Source organism: Sinocyclocheilus grahami, unplaced genomic scaffold (genome assembly GCF_001515645.1).
Source record: "Sinocyclocheilus grahami isolate Dianchi unplaced genomic scaffold, SAMN03320097.WGS_v1.1 scaffold384.1, whole genome shotgun sequence".
Lineage (NCBI taxonomy): Eukaryota > Metazoa > Chordata > Actinopteri > Cypriniformes > Cyprinidae > Sinocyclocheilus > Sinocyclocheilus grahami.
The window spans coordinates 187059-202980 of NW_015505563.1; the positions used below are offsets into that span (position 1 = coordinate 187059).

Consider the following 15922-nt stretch of genomic DNA (forward strand, 5'->3'; position numbering starts at 1 on the left):
TCCTCTCCCCACTGCTCTTCTCTCTCTACACGAATGACTGCACCTCTAAAGACCCCTCTGTCAAGCTCCAGAAGTTCGCAGACGACACTACAGTCATCGGCCTCATCAAGGACGGAGACGAGTCTGCTTACAAACAGGAGGTTAAAGAGCTGGCTGTCTGGTGCAGTCTTAACAACCTGGAGCTTAACATGCTCAAAACTGTGGAGATGATCGTGGACTTCAGGAGAAACCCCCCTGCACTCCCCCCACTCATTATCATGGACAGCACTGTGGCTGCAGTGGAGTAATTCAGGTTCCTGGGCACCACTATCTCTCAGGACCTGAAGTGGGACACACACATAGACTCCATTGCAAAAAAGGCCCAGCAGAGGTTGTACTTCCTTCGCCAGCTGAGGAAATTCAACATGCCACAGGAGCTGCTGAAACAGTTCTACTCTGCTATCATTGAGTTTGTCCTGTGTTTATCAATAACAGTCTGGTTTGGTTTTTTCCCACAGGCTATATTCAGCCTGAACAATTAATCTTTCATAATTATACATCGTCCATTTATATTAAACTGCACACTTTGTAAATAACATATCATTACATCCCTACTGTGTTATTCCTATGTATGTCTGCACTATGTTTGTACTTTCTTCTACACTGGAAGCTCCTGTCGTCAAGTCAAATTCCTTGTGTGTGTAAACATACTTGGTAATAAAGCTCTTCTGATTCTGATTCTGATTCTGATTAGATAGGTGTCATATTCCCATAGGTTGATGGGGATCAGCTGATGCGAGCTTGATAACGTGACCTGCCAGAACTAACACTATGCTAGATAGTCATAAGCAGAGTTACATTTATTTTAAGTGAATATTTGGGTGAACTTAAAATGAACCTAAAAGGAAAATGTGAGCATTGCAACATCATTAAAATATTTTTTTCCAGGGAGTGAGAAATTTAGCACCATACCACAGCATAGCCTTCACCTCATTAGCACACAAGAAATAACCTTGGATCTATAGTCACATTAATGCATTCCATACAGGTTGAACAAATCAGCATTAACTGTTCAACATCAACATATTAAGTGATATCATCCTTGACACATTTTATGACATATAAACACCATGATAAACTGGGCCTGGGCTGTTTAAATTTCAAGCACATCACTTTGTATCATTTTAATGGGGGTCTTGTAAGGCAAAAGGGTTACCTTTGACATAAAAGTTGGAAAGGGTCCTTGGCTTCAATTAATTTTATGAACCTGAACCCCCTGATTTACCATTTACTGCCTACAAAATGAATGTCAGGGGACAATAAATGTAAAGAGTAAATGAAAAAGTTCCAAACGGTTAACTATAGTGAACAAGCAGGCTACGCTACCAATACTTACACATTAGACTTTTAAACTTTGTAGCATCATAATTGATGTCCTGATAATAGCTGCATTTATAGAGTGTGACTTTTGTCTATATGTTTTAGAGAGTCACCTGAACAAGAGGAGTTTTTACCACACAAGAGTGATGGAGGAAAACCCCCTCAGTTTACAGATGTGAGTGCAGAAATCAAGCTCATATTAATAAAGCAGCCGATTTTCACCAGTCTATAATGAATCTGTGGTTGTTATTCCCCCCCACTCCTTCCCTTTTATTGTCTCTGTGTCTGTTGTTTCTGCTAGTTTGAAGGAAAGACATCATTTGGAATGTCTGTCTTCAACCTCAGCAATGCCATCATGGGCAGTGGGATTCTGGGACTGTCTTACGCCATGTCCAACACTGGTATCATTCTCTTTCTGTGAGTATATCCCAGAATGCACCTCAAATCCCTCAGTTTCACAACTAGATGCAATGTAAGTGCCCTTACATGGAATTTCTTACCATTTGAATGATCTAATAAACATTGTATAAATCTTTGATTGTTTTTAGCACATATTTTTAACTACATAGAGCATTTACATTTTCACAAGTCATCATTTATGTTTTTCTGTTCTGTTTTAACAGGATCTTGTTGACCTGCATTGCTGTCATGTCATCATACTCTGTCCATCTTCTGCTGAGGAGCGCAGGGGTTGTAGGTACGGCCGATTCAAGAGATTTGGTCATTATTTATAAAAATAAAAATAGACTTTTAATATTGCTTCTTTTTGTACAGTGGGGTTAAATGCTTCTATTTCAATTAAATACAGTATTTTTATTAAAAATCATTATAGCAATTTGAGTGAAAAGCTGAATTGAGAGTAAATAATAAATAATTAATATAATAATATATATCATATAAAATATATACACATTTCAGAATGTCTTGTTATTGTCACTCTTTTGATATAATGATAATGATGAAGACATAATTTAATATAAACGTTAAAAATTTAACTAAACTTTAAATCTTTAAACGTTAAACTAAACTTTAAATCTTTAATCTAAAGCTTTTTGATTATTTTCAGGTTAAATTAAATTTTGAATGCCATATTTTCAGTGTGATGTCAGACTTTTGGACCCCACTGTATATAAGGATTTTAGTTAGTCCATCAGGATAAATCATTATATCACTAACCTGTCTGTACAGGGATTCGCGCTTATGAACAACTGGGTAAACGAGCATTTGGACACCCGGGAAAAATACTGGCAGCTCTTGTCATAACAATGCACAACATTGGTGGTAAGTTAGAGTTTTGAGTCAGTTCTGATCTTATTTTCAAACTCCCTTTTTTCTCTGTATCTTTTTGCTGACTCTTTCGTTGAACACTGTACCAGATCCAGTTATACTGATTATGATTTATTATTCTCCATTAGATTGAAATAATATCTCTCTATAATTTGGTTGGTTAGTAGGACATGAAAATGTAAATTTATAAAGGCTTTTAAATGATCATAAGCCTTTAAAAATACAGTGGTTTAGTAGCAGTCCCAGAGTTTTATGAGGAATGATATATGTCCATATGATAGCAGCACTATGTTACGTAATGTTCTCTCTCAGACGATGTAACAAAAGTTTTATTGTCCTGCCAGCGGTATTATAATATATACTCCACAGGCAAAAGTCACCTTAGTCTACAAGCCACAAAGATCTGCCATTTACTGTATAAGGGAGTCAGTACGACCAAACTGTGTTTGATGAATCCGTCTCTCTCTTTCTTTCAGCTATGTCTAGCTACCTCTTCATTGTGAAGTATGAATTACCTCTGGTTATTCAGGCTTTCCTTGGCCTTCAGCACAGCAGTGGGTGAGAAAACAATCATCTGCTTATCCCCGTGTTCTCCTAATGAGTCTAATTTAATCTAGCCAAGAATTAGATAACATTTTTTGGGTCATCCAAGGTAACCGCTGGAACATTCCCGCCTCAGAGCAATCCAAATTCCCCAACTATTGTTGAAATACACAAACATTTGCTAAGTTCCTTGCTGAACGTGAGTTGGCTGGTTTTTCACTTTAACTTATTCTCTCCTTTTTTGAAGTGAGTGGTTCCTGAATGGCAACTATTTGATCATCATTGTGTCCATTTTAATCATCTTGCCCCTTGCCCTGATGAGACAACTTGGTAAGCTATTCTGCTCTGTGTTTGTTGTGTTTGGGCCTTTTCTCATCCTTTCTATTTGTTTGTCACATTGCCAATGTCCATAATATTGTCCTCTCACAATCTATTTTGCTCATAAACACATTTAAAAGGATCCGTTGCTTTTTATGTAGAATCCTAAAGTAGAATCCAGTGTGATTTATTGATGTTTTAAAGAACATTTTGTGGCAGTTTTTGGACTAATTGGAAAATTTTCAGATTTTAAATCTACAGATCTGTAAATGTGGTAAATGATTTCTGTTGAAAGCACTGATTTGTAACCATAAACGAACTGAAATAACCACAGGGAACTGGTGGCAGAGCCAAGTCAAGTCAAATTGATTTGTATAGCGCTGTATACATGTTTACAGTATCTTAATGTGTCTTCACGCCTTATAGTCCCATATTAGCAGAATAGAGCTGGGTGATAATATAGTATAATATGAACATTTTGTGGAATATTGCCTGTTTTTTGTTGCAGGGTACTTGGGTTACACCAGTGGCTTCTCTCTGACATGTATGGTTTTCTTCCTGATCTCAGTAAGTTCACTTAATGCTGTGGTCTGTGTGTGGGCTTTTTGTGAAAGATCAAAAGATCACTCAAAACATTGCTATTTCTCTTATAAACTCTTTTACACTCTTCGATATTTGTGGCTCTCTTTCTCCTTGTCTCATTTTTGGCTTTCGTCATCTCCTGTTTGTCATTTTAACTTCACGTTTGTGTTCCCTAGGTCATCTATAAGAAGTTCAACATCCCTTGTCCTTTTGACGGTTTCACCAACCACACTGCTGAAAACATATCTATTGATGGTGAATGTGAAGCCAAATACTTCACTATGAACCAGCAGGTCAGGAACTGTCCTTATCATTGCAAGAATCTATTCAGGAAGTCCATTTCTAAGTACCATGTTTAACACTTTATGACCTCCACACCAGGTCAGACAGAAACAGACAGGAAATGCTTAGTACGTCGATGGAAATAAAGTTACCAAGCAACTACTAATTTCAGTATGATGACACAGGTGTGAGACCGCCTCACTGTGTGAGATCGGGAACGGCCTTGTGTAATTTCAGTTACTCTGGTTGTTTTGCAGACAGCCTACACGGTTCCCATCTTGGCCTTCGCTTTTGTATGCCACCCTGAGGTGCTGCCGATCTACACCGAGCTGCGCAAGTACGTTCAGAAAACACACGCTCACTATGAAAATATTCATGACCACTAATAATAATGGTGGTGTAAAAAACAGTTTGTATTTCTTTTGACAGACACTTATAATATACACTACCATTCAAAACTTTGGTTTTAAAACTTTTAAACTGTATCAAGACATTGGGCATTTAAAAGGAAGATTCTCTATTATTTTGTTGCAAAAAGAGAGACATGTGTCAAAAATAAATCTCCTTTTATGATTGTTGTTTTGATACTTCTAGTCCCACAAAAAGACGGATGCAGGCCATTGCCAACGTGTCCATCCTGGGGATGTTTGTCATGTATCTGCTCACTGCCATCTTTGGCTACCTCACCTTTTATTGTAAGCACTCTGGTTATAAATTAAACATTTTGTCTAATCCTGCATGCGAGTCATCACTGATGCTGTCTGGTTATTATAGGCTAGACTCACATTTGTCTCTGGCATAGTTGTTTCAAAATAAACAAGTTTTGGGACTTGTATCTGTTTACTTGTGTGTGTAATTTAAGCACAGCCTAGAAATAATAGTTAATCTCAATATATATGAATCTCTCAGTAAACACAGAGGCAGAACTTCTACACACCTACAGCAAGGTGGATCCTCTGGACACGCTCATCCTGTGTGTGCGTGTGGCCGTGCTGGTGGCCGTGACTCTGACTGTTCCTGTTGTGCTCTTCCCGGTAATGAGACTCTTTATTGACAGAGTTACATGGTGATGTCCAACTAGCTTTCCTGGTTAATATTTCTGAAAAGACAAAACCATGTTGTAACATACTGTCAAAATGTAAAGGGATACTCCACACAAAAATGATACTCGCACTTACTCGTCTTTCTTCAGATGAACATACATTTTTTCGAGTGCATATACTGCAAGTGTATGCTTCAAAAACCACACAAACCGAACATGATAGCAATCTATATGACCAAAGTTGATAAATCAATGTTTTCTGAAGAGAAATGATAGGAATGTGTGAGACAAATACTAACATTTTTAACTTTTTGGACTATAATCCAGCACTTCCAGCCAACTGTCATATGCTTGGTTCCTGAGAGCTTGGTAAAGCACTATGTCAGCACTTTCACACAATGTGCTTAAATCACAATGTGGTCATGCTTACATCAAGCGTGACCTCATGAACCCGTGTAAGACAGTTGGCCGGAAACAATGGTTTACAGTTTAAGAAGTTTCAAATGTTACTTAACTGGTGTTGACTTTTTTGAGTGTCCCTTAAATGTTGAAAGACTCAGTAAACAATGTTTGAATGCAGGGCAGATGTTTAAATTATTTCAATTTCTTTGTCATATTGTGTTTTCAGATTCGTAGAGCCCTCCTTCAGCTTCTATTCCCTGATAAGCCCTTCCACTGGGTGCGTCACATCTCTATTGCATTGTGTCTCCTTTTCGTAGTCAACCTGCTTGTCATTTGTGTGCCCAACATTCGTGACATTTTTGGCATCATTGGTGAGTAAATAATGAAAATTGTAGAAATGCACTTAAAGAAAATACCAATGCTTGCAATGCAGTGAAAGAACATTACTGTAGTTTTAGTTTATTTGCAAGAAAATGTAATAAGCATAATAAATGACTAAATGACTGAAAGTAACTTCTGTGTACGCTGTGCTACCTACATCTCTTTGACTACTGACACTATATTGACAGTTAGCAAATGGATCTTTTTTGCCCAAATTTCACTAATGTGACCACACCTTCAGCTTAGAAGTGTCATTCATTTTTTGTTCATTTCATAGGTGCAACCTCTGCTCCGAGCTTGATCTTCATTCTCCCAGGTCTTTTTTACATCCGTATCGTTTCCAGCGAACCACTGAACTCAAGACCAAAAATTCAGGCATGTCTTAAACTTTCTCTACATTTTGAATGAAAATAAGATTCAAATCAATCAAAAGAGAATGCAATTTTATTATGGTTACCTGTTAGTCAGATGTTCGCAGTCATTAAAAGCTCCTGCTCTTGTGTTTCAGGCTGCCTGCTTCACTGCTCTGGGCTTCATCTTTATGAGCATGAGCATGACGTTCATCACACTGGATTGGGTCTACGGAGAGAATCGAAGTGGAGGAGGTCACTGATCTTCAAACACTATACTTAAGGGTCCAAAAAGCCTTCTTAGAGGAACATCACTACCCCTCTCCTGAACATGAGAGAAACCAAAACATCACTTAGGCTGGACCCAACTCACCTCAGATCTGTTTTCCCACTGAGTAAGGAAAGGACTGATGTCCTGCCATCTTTAAAATTAAAATGGATAAAAATCCTATGATGTTTCATGGTGGAGGATTTCTGGGGGACACAGAAATATCATGCCAATTTGAGGCTGTTTCTACAAACGGGCCTCGTAACGATAAAGGATGCTTGTGTTGGAGATGGAAGTCCGCTAAATAGCTTTAAAATAATGCTAAAAGATACAGCAGAAACCAAAATAAACAACTGGAGAGGTTTGTTTTGTCTGATGGATATCAGGAAACAATCAAGTTTGTCACATATCATCTGTTCTGTTGTCCTCATCAAATGAAAGCCATAGTCCCAGAGTGCAATACTAGGGAAATTGAAATATATTTTCCTGCTTCAATTTGTTCATTAAAAAAATGTTGCTCATGATAAGGAAATTCAACATAATCTCAGAATGGCTGCAGACCTGAACTGAATATGTCAGTGTCTGTTATATTTGAGAATTAAATTGATGAATTTATGAAATTGACCAGAATTTTTTTTTTATTTCAGTTGAAAATTGGTCCTGAAATATTGTGTGATATAAACTGCACTACAATTGAAAACAGACAATCAGCTTTACACCGTTTCAGGTTTTTTTTCCCTTCTTTCTGTTGGATATTATGTCAAACAAATGTGAGGTACATACAGTTGCAGTATTTTGTGGTGCAGTGGGGTGGAATGCCACCTTTTGTGAGGAACAGGTGAATAACTATGGTTAAGGTGCTTAATTACATTGCTGTGATGCATATAATGATGCAAACAAAGCCTAACCTGTGAATACAGCGATTCATGCCATATTCTCAATGATCTGTCAATCTAACAACAGAATAATGTCATGAATTGTCCAACCCATCTCTAATTATTTTAATTAAGTTAGGAATTGATGGAAAAGTGATTGTATAGGCTGTTTGTAAAGGAAAAACTATTAAATAGGAAACATTTCATTTTTAAATTTTTTTAAATTTTAATTATTTTAGACCCCACTGAAATTTTTGCTCATGAAAAAGCACCAACAATTGCCGAAAACTCTTACACAATAAAATCAACAATGACTTTGCATGTCATTAAATGACATCTTTTCCTCCTGGTCCCCTGTAGACTGTGAGACAATGCAACGCTTGAAAGTGATCTCAATGCACACCCCCTCACAGTATCAGACCATTGCTAATACCATTAAAGAATGGCAATCCCCCTCCTCTTCAAGTTCCCACTGTCCTGCAATGCCTATTTATTCTGTTTTAGGGGAAATAAATACATTGTTTCAATGACTCTGTGTTTGTTAGTTAATTAGAAAACAGGTGCCAAAATTGTATGAGGTTAAAGATCGACAGTTCCAATGTGAAACACAAATGCACCAAAGAGAGCTGGCAGTTGAACAAGTGCCTTTTTCGACTGCTTTTACATTTGTTTGTTGGTTTACTGAACTGGCCTTTGACTTTGTCATACTTGCCGTTTTCAATAAAAATTGTGTGGTCAGTATTAAAAAGTGCAACATGTATGTATTTATTTTTTGTGTACCCCTGTGAGGACAATGACATTTATAATGTCTATTCATTGAATCCCTTATGACATATGAAAGCACTCTATCTGACTTCTTATTGTTCATTCCTTTACTTATTTTTCCTATTATCTTTTTTCTTTAACATGTAAGAAAATATTGAATATATATATACCTTATATGAGTGAAGGAGGATGTACAAGGCGCTCCTCCTTTCTTTATGTGAGCGAAGGAACACGTGCCTGTCCACGACATTCTGAGAGCAGATCTGCGCAGTGGTTTTGTTCTTCCTGTTCTCTTTTGCTGTGCTGCATTTACATTAGATTACAGAACACGGAAGAAACAGTTCCTTCGAACCATTTGCCTGTTCTAAAAAGGCTTCAGGCAGGTACTGTGGGCTAAGCAAGGGCCCCAGGCGTGGAGTCCCAAAATCTGAGTGTCCATTACATCAAGGAGAGATGAGCAGAGGAAAAACCAAGGGGCACGAGATCGTGCACAGTTCTCTCCTTAGCAGCCAGGAGAATGAACGCCTGCTAGAGCTGCTGGGAAGGAGATGTGTGGTGAGTGAAGTCACTTTGATTAGAAAGCCAATCACGGATGGACATTCTGTCCCACAGAGGATGTTTTGGGGATATAAATCAATCAGGTATAAAACAGAAACTCCTGAAAGGACAGACATGGTGCAGAAGTCACAGATGAGATTAGAGCTGTTACGGTTGATGTCAGTTAAAGGTCAAAGGGAGACTCAGCTTTTCAAGCTGTTTCGTTGTCTGTGTGCGGAATGAAAAAGATGAAGAGAATGCATACAAAACAACCTGTTACAGAACATGCTGTAAAAGCCAAAGTTTTGCAATTAGCTCCACCTAGGAAAATTTACATTTAAAAAAAGTATATAAATACTATATATATATACATTTCACAACACTGTTAACCTGTCTGCTGCAGTGACAAATGATGTATGTAACGGCAAAGTTTAACTGGAGAGCGAGAGGAAATGCTGTTTGAGGCCACTTCCTGTTGTTGTAGAGGATGCTGATGTCTTTGCTTTAGCTTTTGTTGTAATACTTCACTCATTAATCTTTTATTAATACACTTTTATGTCAGTTTATTGTGTTTGTGTGTGCAGACTATGGCCACAGCGGTTGTTCAGTTGTACATGGGGAGCTGTTACGGTTGATGTCAGTTAAAGGTCAAAGGGAGACTCAGCTTTTCAAGCTGTTTCGTTGTCTGTGTGCGGAATGAAAAAGATGAAGAGAATGCATACAAAACAACCTGTTACAGAACATGCTGTAAAAGCCAAAGTTTTGCAATTAGCTCCACCTAGGAAAATTTACATTTTAAAAAAGTATATAAATACTATATATATATACATTTCACAACACTGTTAACCTGTCTGCTGCAGTGACAAATGATGTATGTAACGGCAAAGTTTAACTGGAGAGCGAGAGGAAATGCTGTTTGAGGCCACTTCCTGTTGTTGTAGAGGATGCTGATGTCTTTGCTTTAGCTTTTGTTGTAATACTTCACTCATTAATCTTTTATTAATACACTTTTATGTCAGTTTATTGTGTTTGTGTGTGTGTGTGTGCAGACCATGGCCACAGCGGTTGTTCAGTTGTACATGGCTCTTCCTCACAGTCCGACCCAATGGAGTCTCCAACATACAGGAGTTGTGTGTTTCGTTAAGGACAATCTTAAACGTTCATACTACATCCGGCTCTATGGCATAAAGGTTAGAAATTCAGATTCTAATCTGTAGTGCAAAAAATGATCATAACTGATCTTTAATTCATCAGAATTGTTATGAAGGATGTTTATGCATCTAGCATCTTTGCAGATAAAGATGTTCTCTGAGTTTATATATTAGCCAAGGATGATAAATGGATTTATACTGACTCCTGTTAGCATGACCAAGCTTGACCTGTGGCCAAGCAGGCTGAAATTAAATAAAGATACACTTTCTGCTTTGAGTTATGATTCACAGCAACTCAACTCAGCTCATGAAGTTATACGGTGGTAGCACCATTTAGACTTTGATAATATTCGTGCATGTTCATGTTATTTATTTATTTATTTTCAGGAAGGCAAAATGGTTTGGGAGCAAGAGCTGTATAATCAGATGACATATAACTGTCCAATGAGATTCTTCCACACTTTTGCAGCTGATGTGGGTACAGGCCCTTTAAAAATCTCAATGCAAGCCAAAACTCAACGCTGTGTAAAACGCAAGTTTTCACTGGAAACTCAAAATCTCACAATCTGAGAGATCTAATATATTTGAATGCACTTGTGTCTCAGGACTGTCAAGTAGGTTTGAACTTTGCCAGTGAGACAGAAGCTGAATTTTTCAGAAACATGACTGTGGAAAAGATTAATCATAGATCCAATCATCAGGGTCAGTTACTGTCATTCTCATTCATATTTTATATAAATGTTTGCTAGGCTCATTACCCATAAATCCTCATATTTCATCAGTATCTCTTTGTGCCTTTTTTATATATATGCATATTTAGAAAAAAAACAGCATGCTCCGTCTGAAGGTATGTGTGCACAAGGTTAAACATACACTTAGTATTAACTGTTAGATTAGCATTTTAAGGCTGGTTTTATTTTTATTAACAGAAAACCGGGCACTACCACAAACCCCTCCAACAAATGGTGAGTCACTTTTAAACACTTCATACACTTCATGTCAATTCTGTCATTATTACTCACCCTCACCCTCAACTCCAAACCTTTATGACTTTCTTTCTTCTGTGGAAAGCAAAAGAAGATATTTTGAAAAATGCCCCAGTGTTTTTTTCTTATGTAATGAAATTCAATGGTGTCCAAAGTTGTTTTAGACATTGTTTGTGTTCAGCAGAAGAAAAAAGTTTTTTTTCTTCTGACAAAGAAGAAATGTTTATTTTTGGGAGAAATGTCCTTGACGTTAACATATCTTGCAGTGATCACATGGTCTAACTCATTGATAAATGCAAGTGTTTAACCTATATATGTCCAATAACCAGGTCCAGTTTCACAACCAAATGTAATGGCCACGGTGGACATCCAGAACCCAGATATTGTGGCATCAAGATACCGCTCCACCCCAGTGCTGACCCCCGCACCAGCCTCACTCTCCATAGGCAAAAAGGACAAAAAGGGAAAGAAGAAAGGCCCAAAGCTCACTAAGGCAGATATCGGAGCTCCTAGTGGATTCAAGTAAGAGAATTTTCCCATAAGTTGGACACCCACCTTGTGTTTTGTTTCATTTGTTTGACGTGATGCTGCCTCTCATTCCTCTTCAGACATGTCACTCATGTTGGGTGGGATCCAAACTCTGGTTTTGATGTAAGATATGTCCTTTTTCCTTAAAAACTGCATAAAGCAAATTTCGTCACATAAACTGATACTCAATGCTTATTCTAATTGAAATTATAAAGGTAAAAAAGTAACAAACCTGTATATATGAACACTGACTTTGGCCCCTCTAGACCAACAATCTTGACCCTGACCTGAAGAAACTGTTCAACAGTGCTGGTATCAGTGATGCCCAGCTTGCAGACAAAGAAACATCTAAGATCATCTATGACTTCATCGAGCAATCTGGAGGCCTGGACGCAGTAAAAGAGGAAATGAGGAAACAGGGTGAGCTCATTCAAAAATCAAAATGTAATAAATTCGATTTGGATCATTTCACCTTGATAAGATCCTTAATGTCAGCATGACATGAAAATTCAGATCTATTTTCTAAATGCATCTTTTTTATCTTATTGTAAGCGATTAATCTATGCATACTTTATTTAATTATTTTTAATTTTGAGTTCATAATTTTTTTCAAAATGTCATGACTTGATCTTCCGATGAAAAAGACAGACATCTCTGCTGACATATGCCAGACTTCTCCAATCATTTTGTCTGCATAAACCGCGCCCCTTTCTCACAATCAACCACAAACTCGCATTCAGATCTGCCTCCATCCAATCAACAACTAATCAATAGAACCAAGTCCCGGTTCTTTTTATTTTCAGTTTCATTTGACTTTAATTATGCTTGTTGCCCAGAAGGTCCTCGTTCTGCCCCTGCACCTCCTCCACCTCGCGGCGGGTGTCCCCCAGTCCCAGGTCCACCTGGACGTCCTGCACCACCTTCACGCAGCCCTGGACCCCCGCATCGCGGTCCACCGCCACCTGCACCACCTGGAGGGCGTTCTGGGCCTCCACCCCCTATGCTATCTTCTCTCCCGCCACCACCACCCCCCAGCCACAGTCACAAGCCACCTCCTCCACCTATGGGTGGCGGTGCACCGCCACCACCTCCACCCCCACCTCCTCCTCCACCGCCGCCACCTTCTTCAGCCAGTAACATCCCCAGTAGTCCTGGCAGCTCAGCACCATCTCCTCCTCCCTCTGGTGGTGGAGGACGAGGGACCTTAATGGATGAAATTCGCCGTGGACGTGTGCTAAAGAATGTACGTGAGATGCAGATGCAATGCATTATGTTCAGTCGTTTCTATAAGTATTAAGGGCTGTTCATAGTAATGATAACGTGATAATAATCATTATAATTAAATGAGAATAGGGAAGTCAGCATCACAGCTATAACGATAGCGATACAGAGGAACAATACCAGTGCAATCACTTTCAGAACTAGCCTATTTTTTTACGTTATCGTGCATAGGCCTAGTTATATTTATCTTTATCGTTATCATTTCATATATCTATATATATATCTAATGGTTAGAGAGTTGGACTTGTAACCCGAAGGTTGTGGGTTCAAGTCTCAGGTCTGGCAGGAATTGTAGGTGGTGGGGGGCGCTCTCTTCCACCCTAAATACCACGAGTAAGGTGAGACCCTTGAGCAAGGCACCAAACCTCCAACTGCTCCCCGGGCACCGTTTCATTGGGTTTGTGTTCACTACTGTGTGTATGCATTTGGATGGGTTAAATGCAGAGCACAAATTCCAAGTATGGGCCAACATATATATATATTGGTGTAAATGGGTATTTTACTGTTCTTTTTCGGTATAACCATTGTTTTCGTGATTTTTATGTCAGGTGTCTGAATCCCCGGACCCTAATCCTCCAGCTCAAGATGAATCCTCAGGGGGAATTGTGGGAGCTCTGATGATGGTGATGCAGAAAAGGAGTAAAGTTATCCATTCCTCAGGTAACTAATTTAATAAATCTATTATTTTCACAACCATGGGTCATTCAAAACATGGGTTAACAAGATCCTAGCCTAGGTTATCTTTTTCAATATTTCACATTTGTAAATCACGTCTTAATGTTCTTATTTGCATATTTGCTGTGTTTAATTGACTGGAGGAACACAGCATGCACTCGAGCTGTTTCAAATAGCGGCTGGTCTCCTTGTTGGGCATCAGTTTGACTTACATTTTTCCTGACAGTCTATTCCAGTTTGTCCTGGACCATCCATGTAAAAATATACGTTTTTTTCTTCACTTATATTAATAGGTTTTATGTTACTTTTTGACACGTTACTTTCTCTCAAACGCTAAAACGTAGTGCAGCGCAGGCGTCAACGTTTATGCGATTGCGCAAAGCTAATGAATATTTAATTAAACGAGCGCTGTTTAGTTTAATGATTGGTTGGTTGTTCTACGCACACAAAAAAGAGAAACTCTCAAGACAAAACACCAATAAACAGAAAAGAGTCCATTAAAATGTATTTTCAAGTTGCTGCTTGCATATAAAGGCGCGCTATCGAAAATGCGATTGTCTTTTAACTTTAGGATAAAAGAAGACTTTTATTTCTTTGACGTGCACGTTTTAGTAGCTATCTGCATGATCGTTTTATAATTAGATGCAAGCAAACACAAACTTTTTTCTCTGTCTTTCTTCAGGAGATGAAGAAGATGATGGGTGTGATGAAGATGAAGAAGATGAATGGGATGAATAATACTTCTCTCTGCTCTTGGTTCACAAACTTGTGCCATCCACCAATTCATAAAAATGAGCTCATAAAGCTGATGCTCATTGGAAATCATTTTAGCAATAGGCATGAAATCTTCAGGTTATTCCAGATTAAAGTTGCACTGAATGATCTGAAGATCTTCTGTAAATCCAATAAAGCAATAAAACCCTAACTTTGACAATGAGTAGATTTCAAGTCTGTTTTGCAGTGTCTCAGCCTTGTTTCAAAGACTGGTCTGTTTTCATCTCCAGCTTTCACTTCAGTAGCTCAGCAGTAGTTCAGTGTGAGTTCATTTAGGAAGAAGGAACTTTAGTTGAGCCAAACCAGGAGTGGTGTTAGATTTCATCCAAACATAGGACTGCCAAGTTTAACCACAGCTTTATGTTGGATATTTCCTTCTGTGTGCACATACTTTTGACTCAACAACTGTCTCATTCCAAATATGTGTCTTTTAACTACAAACCCAGTGATGTTATTCTTGTCGAGATAATATATCTATTTTTCTGAAGCCGTGTACAATGTTCTGCATATCTGTTGGCTGCACAGGACCTCCCCCTACAGGACAAATGTAGAACTAACAAAAAAAGTTTACAAAGAGTATTAAAATAATCTAATTAATAAGTATTTATGATACTTTTTGATATAGATAGATGTCAGTTGTTCAGTGAATTAGAACAATAAATAAATAAATACACAGATAAAAACAAAAACAGCAGTTTATTGTTATTGCTTTAAAAAACACCTATCAGGACTCCCAAATCCCAGAATACCATGATAATAAAATAATATTTATCACAAACAATCACATTAAAATGAACCTACACAAACATTGGTAAATACAAAGAGGAAGTATTTCGGAAGCAACCATATTTAGGAAGTTTCTGTTTTGCTCAACAACCAACACCAAAGGAAAGACACAACAGGACAAAGAAAGTCTATGTGGCATTAAAGTTCTTCAGAGAAGTTGTGTCGGATGTCATTCTGCACAATAACATCTCTGTGGAGAGGAAAGAAATGTGGTTTGGACTCTAGAATATGTTCTCCACCCTTCAAGACCAGATAACATGTCTTGGGTTAAAACCACAGAGCGTTTCTTTGAGCGCTTTTTATACACAGTCATAAATATTCCTCCAACATCCAATGAAGAGAAACAGTCTCTTATCCTTTCAAAAAATGACATTTGTGGGCTAGCCAAAGTATATGTTCTCAGAAGAAAATTACACAACACGTTCCCCTTGCTTTTGTCCTTTAGTTTGGTGTCAAGTGATATTCCATAGAAAGTGCTTGAAGAGGTAGACGTTTCTGGCTTAAAACTGCAAATATTAAATATTTCATGCCAACTGATAAAAATAATTTATTTTTGCCCATATTTTTTTCTTGAGAATCCCAAGGCTAATTTAAATGTTTCAAATGTTAAAATATATGTGTCTACAGGTTAACTGATTATTGTTTCTTCAAAGACATCTACCAAATACATCTACCTCTCAAATGTTAAAATATATGTGTCTACAGGTTAACTGATTATTGTTTCTTCAAAGACATCTACCTCTTTCTCCT

The 15922-nt window shown here is 38.0% G+C and overlaps 2 protein-coding genes across 5 annotated transcripts in view; both read left to right on the forward strand.

The window, feature by feature from the left end:
• Positions 1-8430, forward strand: part of slc38a5b (solute carrier family 38 member 5b) — a 20078-nt gene extending 11648 nt beyond the window's left edge. For all 3 annotated transcript variants that reach the window (XM_016231166.1, XM_016231168.1, XM_016231167.1), the window contains exons 3-16: positions 1465-1534; positions 1661-1776; positions 1983-2056; positions 2548-2640; positions 3123-3204; positions 3437-3519; positions 4016-4074; positions 4266-4382; positions 4629-4708; positions 4966-5066; positions 5281-5405; positions 6042-6186; positions 6474-6571; positions 6705-8430. In XM_016231166.1, the coding sequence (XP_016086652.1) occupies positions 1465-1534; positions 1661-1776; positions 1983-2056; positions 2548-2640; positions 3123-3204; positions 3437-3519; positions 4016-4074; positions 4266-4382; positions 4629-4708; positions 4966-5066; positions 5281-5405; positions 6042-6186; positions 6474-6571; positions 6705-6809 (1348 nt within the window). In that variant the 3' untranslated portion in view covers positions 6810-8430. The remainder of the gene's footprint in view (positions 1-1464; positions 1535-1660; positions 1777-1982; positions 2057-2547; positions 2641-3122; positions 3205-3436; positions 3520-4015; positions 4075-4265; positions 4383-4628; positions 4709-4965; positions 5067-5280; positions 5406-6041; positions 6187-6473; positions 6572-6704) is intronic.
• A 299-nt stretch (positions 8431-8729) lies between these two features.
• On the forward strand, positions 8730-14546 carry wasb (WASP actin nucleation promoting factor b). Of its 2 annotated transcripts, none has more exons than XM_016231170.1 (12): positions 8730-9009; positions 10041-10181; positions 10530-10616; positions 10748-10844; positions 10963-10989; positions 11072-11107; positions 11458-11650; positions 11737-11779; positions 11923-12076; positions 12496-12899; positions 13486-13597; positions 14295-14546. In XM_016231170.1, the coding sequence occupies exons 1-12, from the start codon at positions 8908-8910 to the stop codon at positions 14348-14350; spliced, it is 1452 nt and encodes a 483-aa protein (XP_016086656.1). In that variant the 5' UTR covers positions 8730-8907; the 3' UTR covers positions 14351-14546. The 2 variants fall into 2 exon arrangements, with proteins under 2 accessions (XP_016086656.1, XP_016086655.1); XM_016231169.1 differs by having other exon boundaries at positions 8732-9009; positions 12493-12899.
• Positions 14547-15922: the final 1376 nt, after the last annotated feature.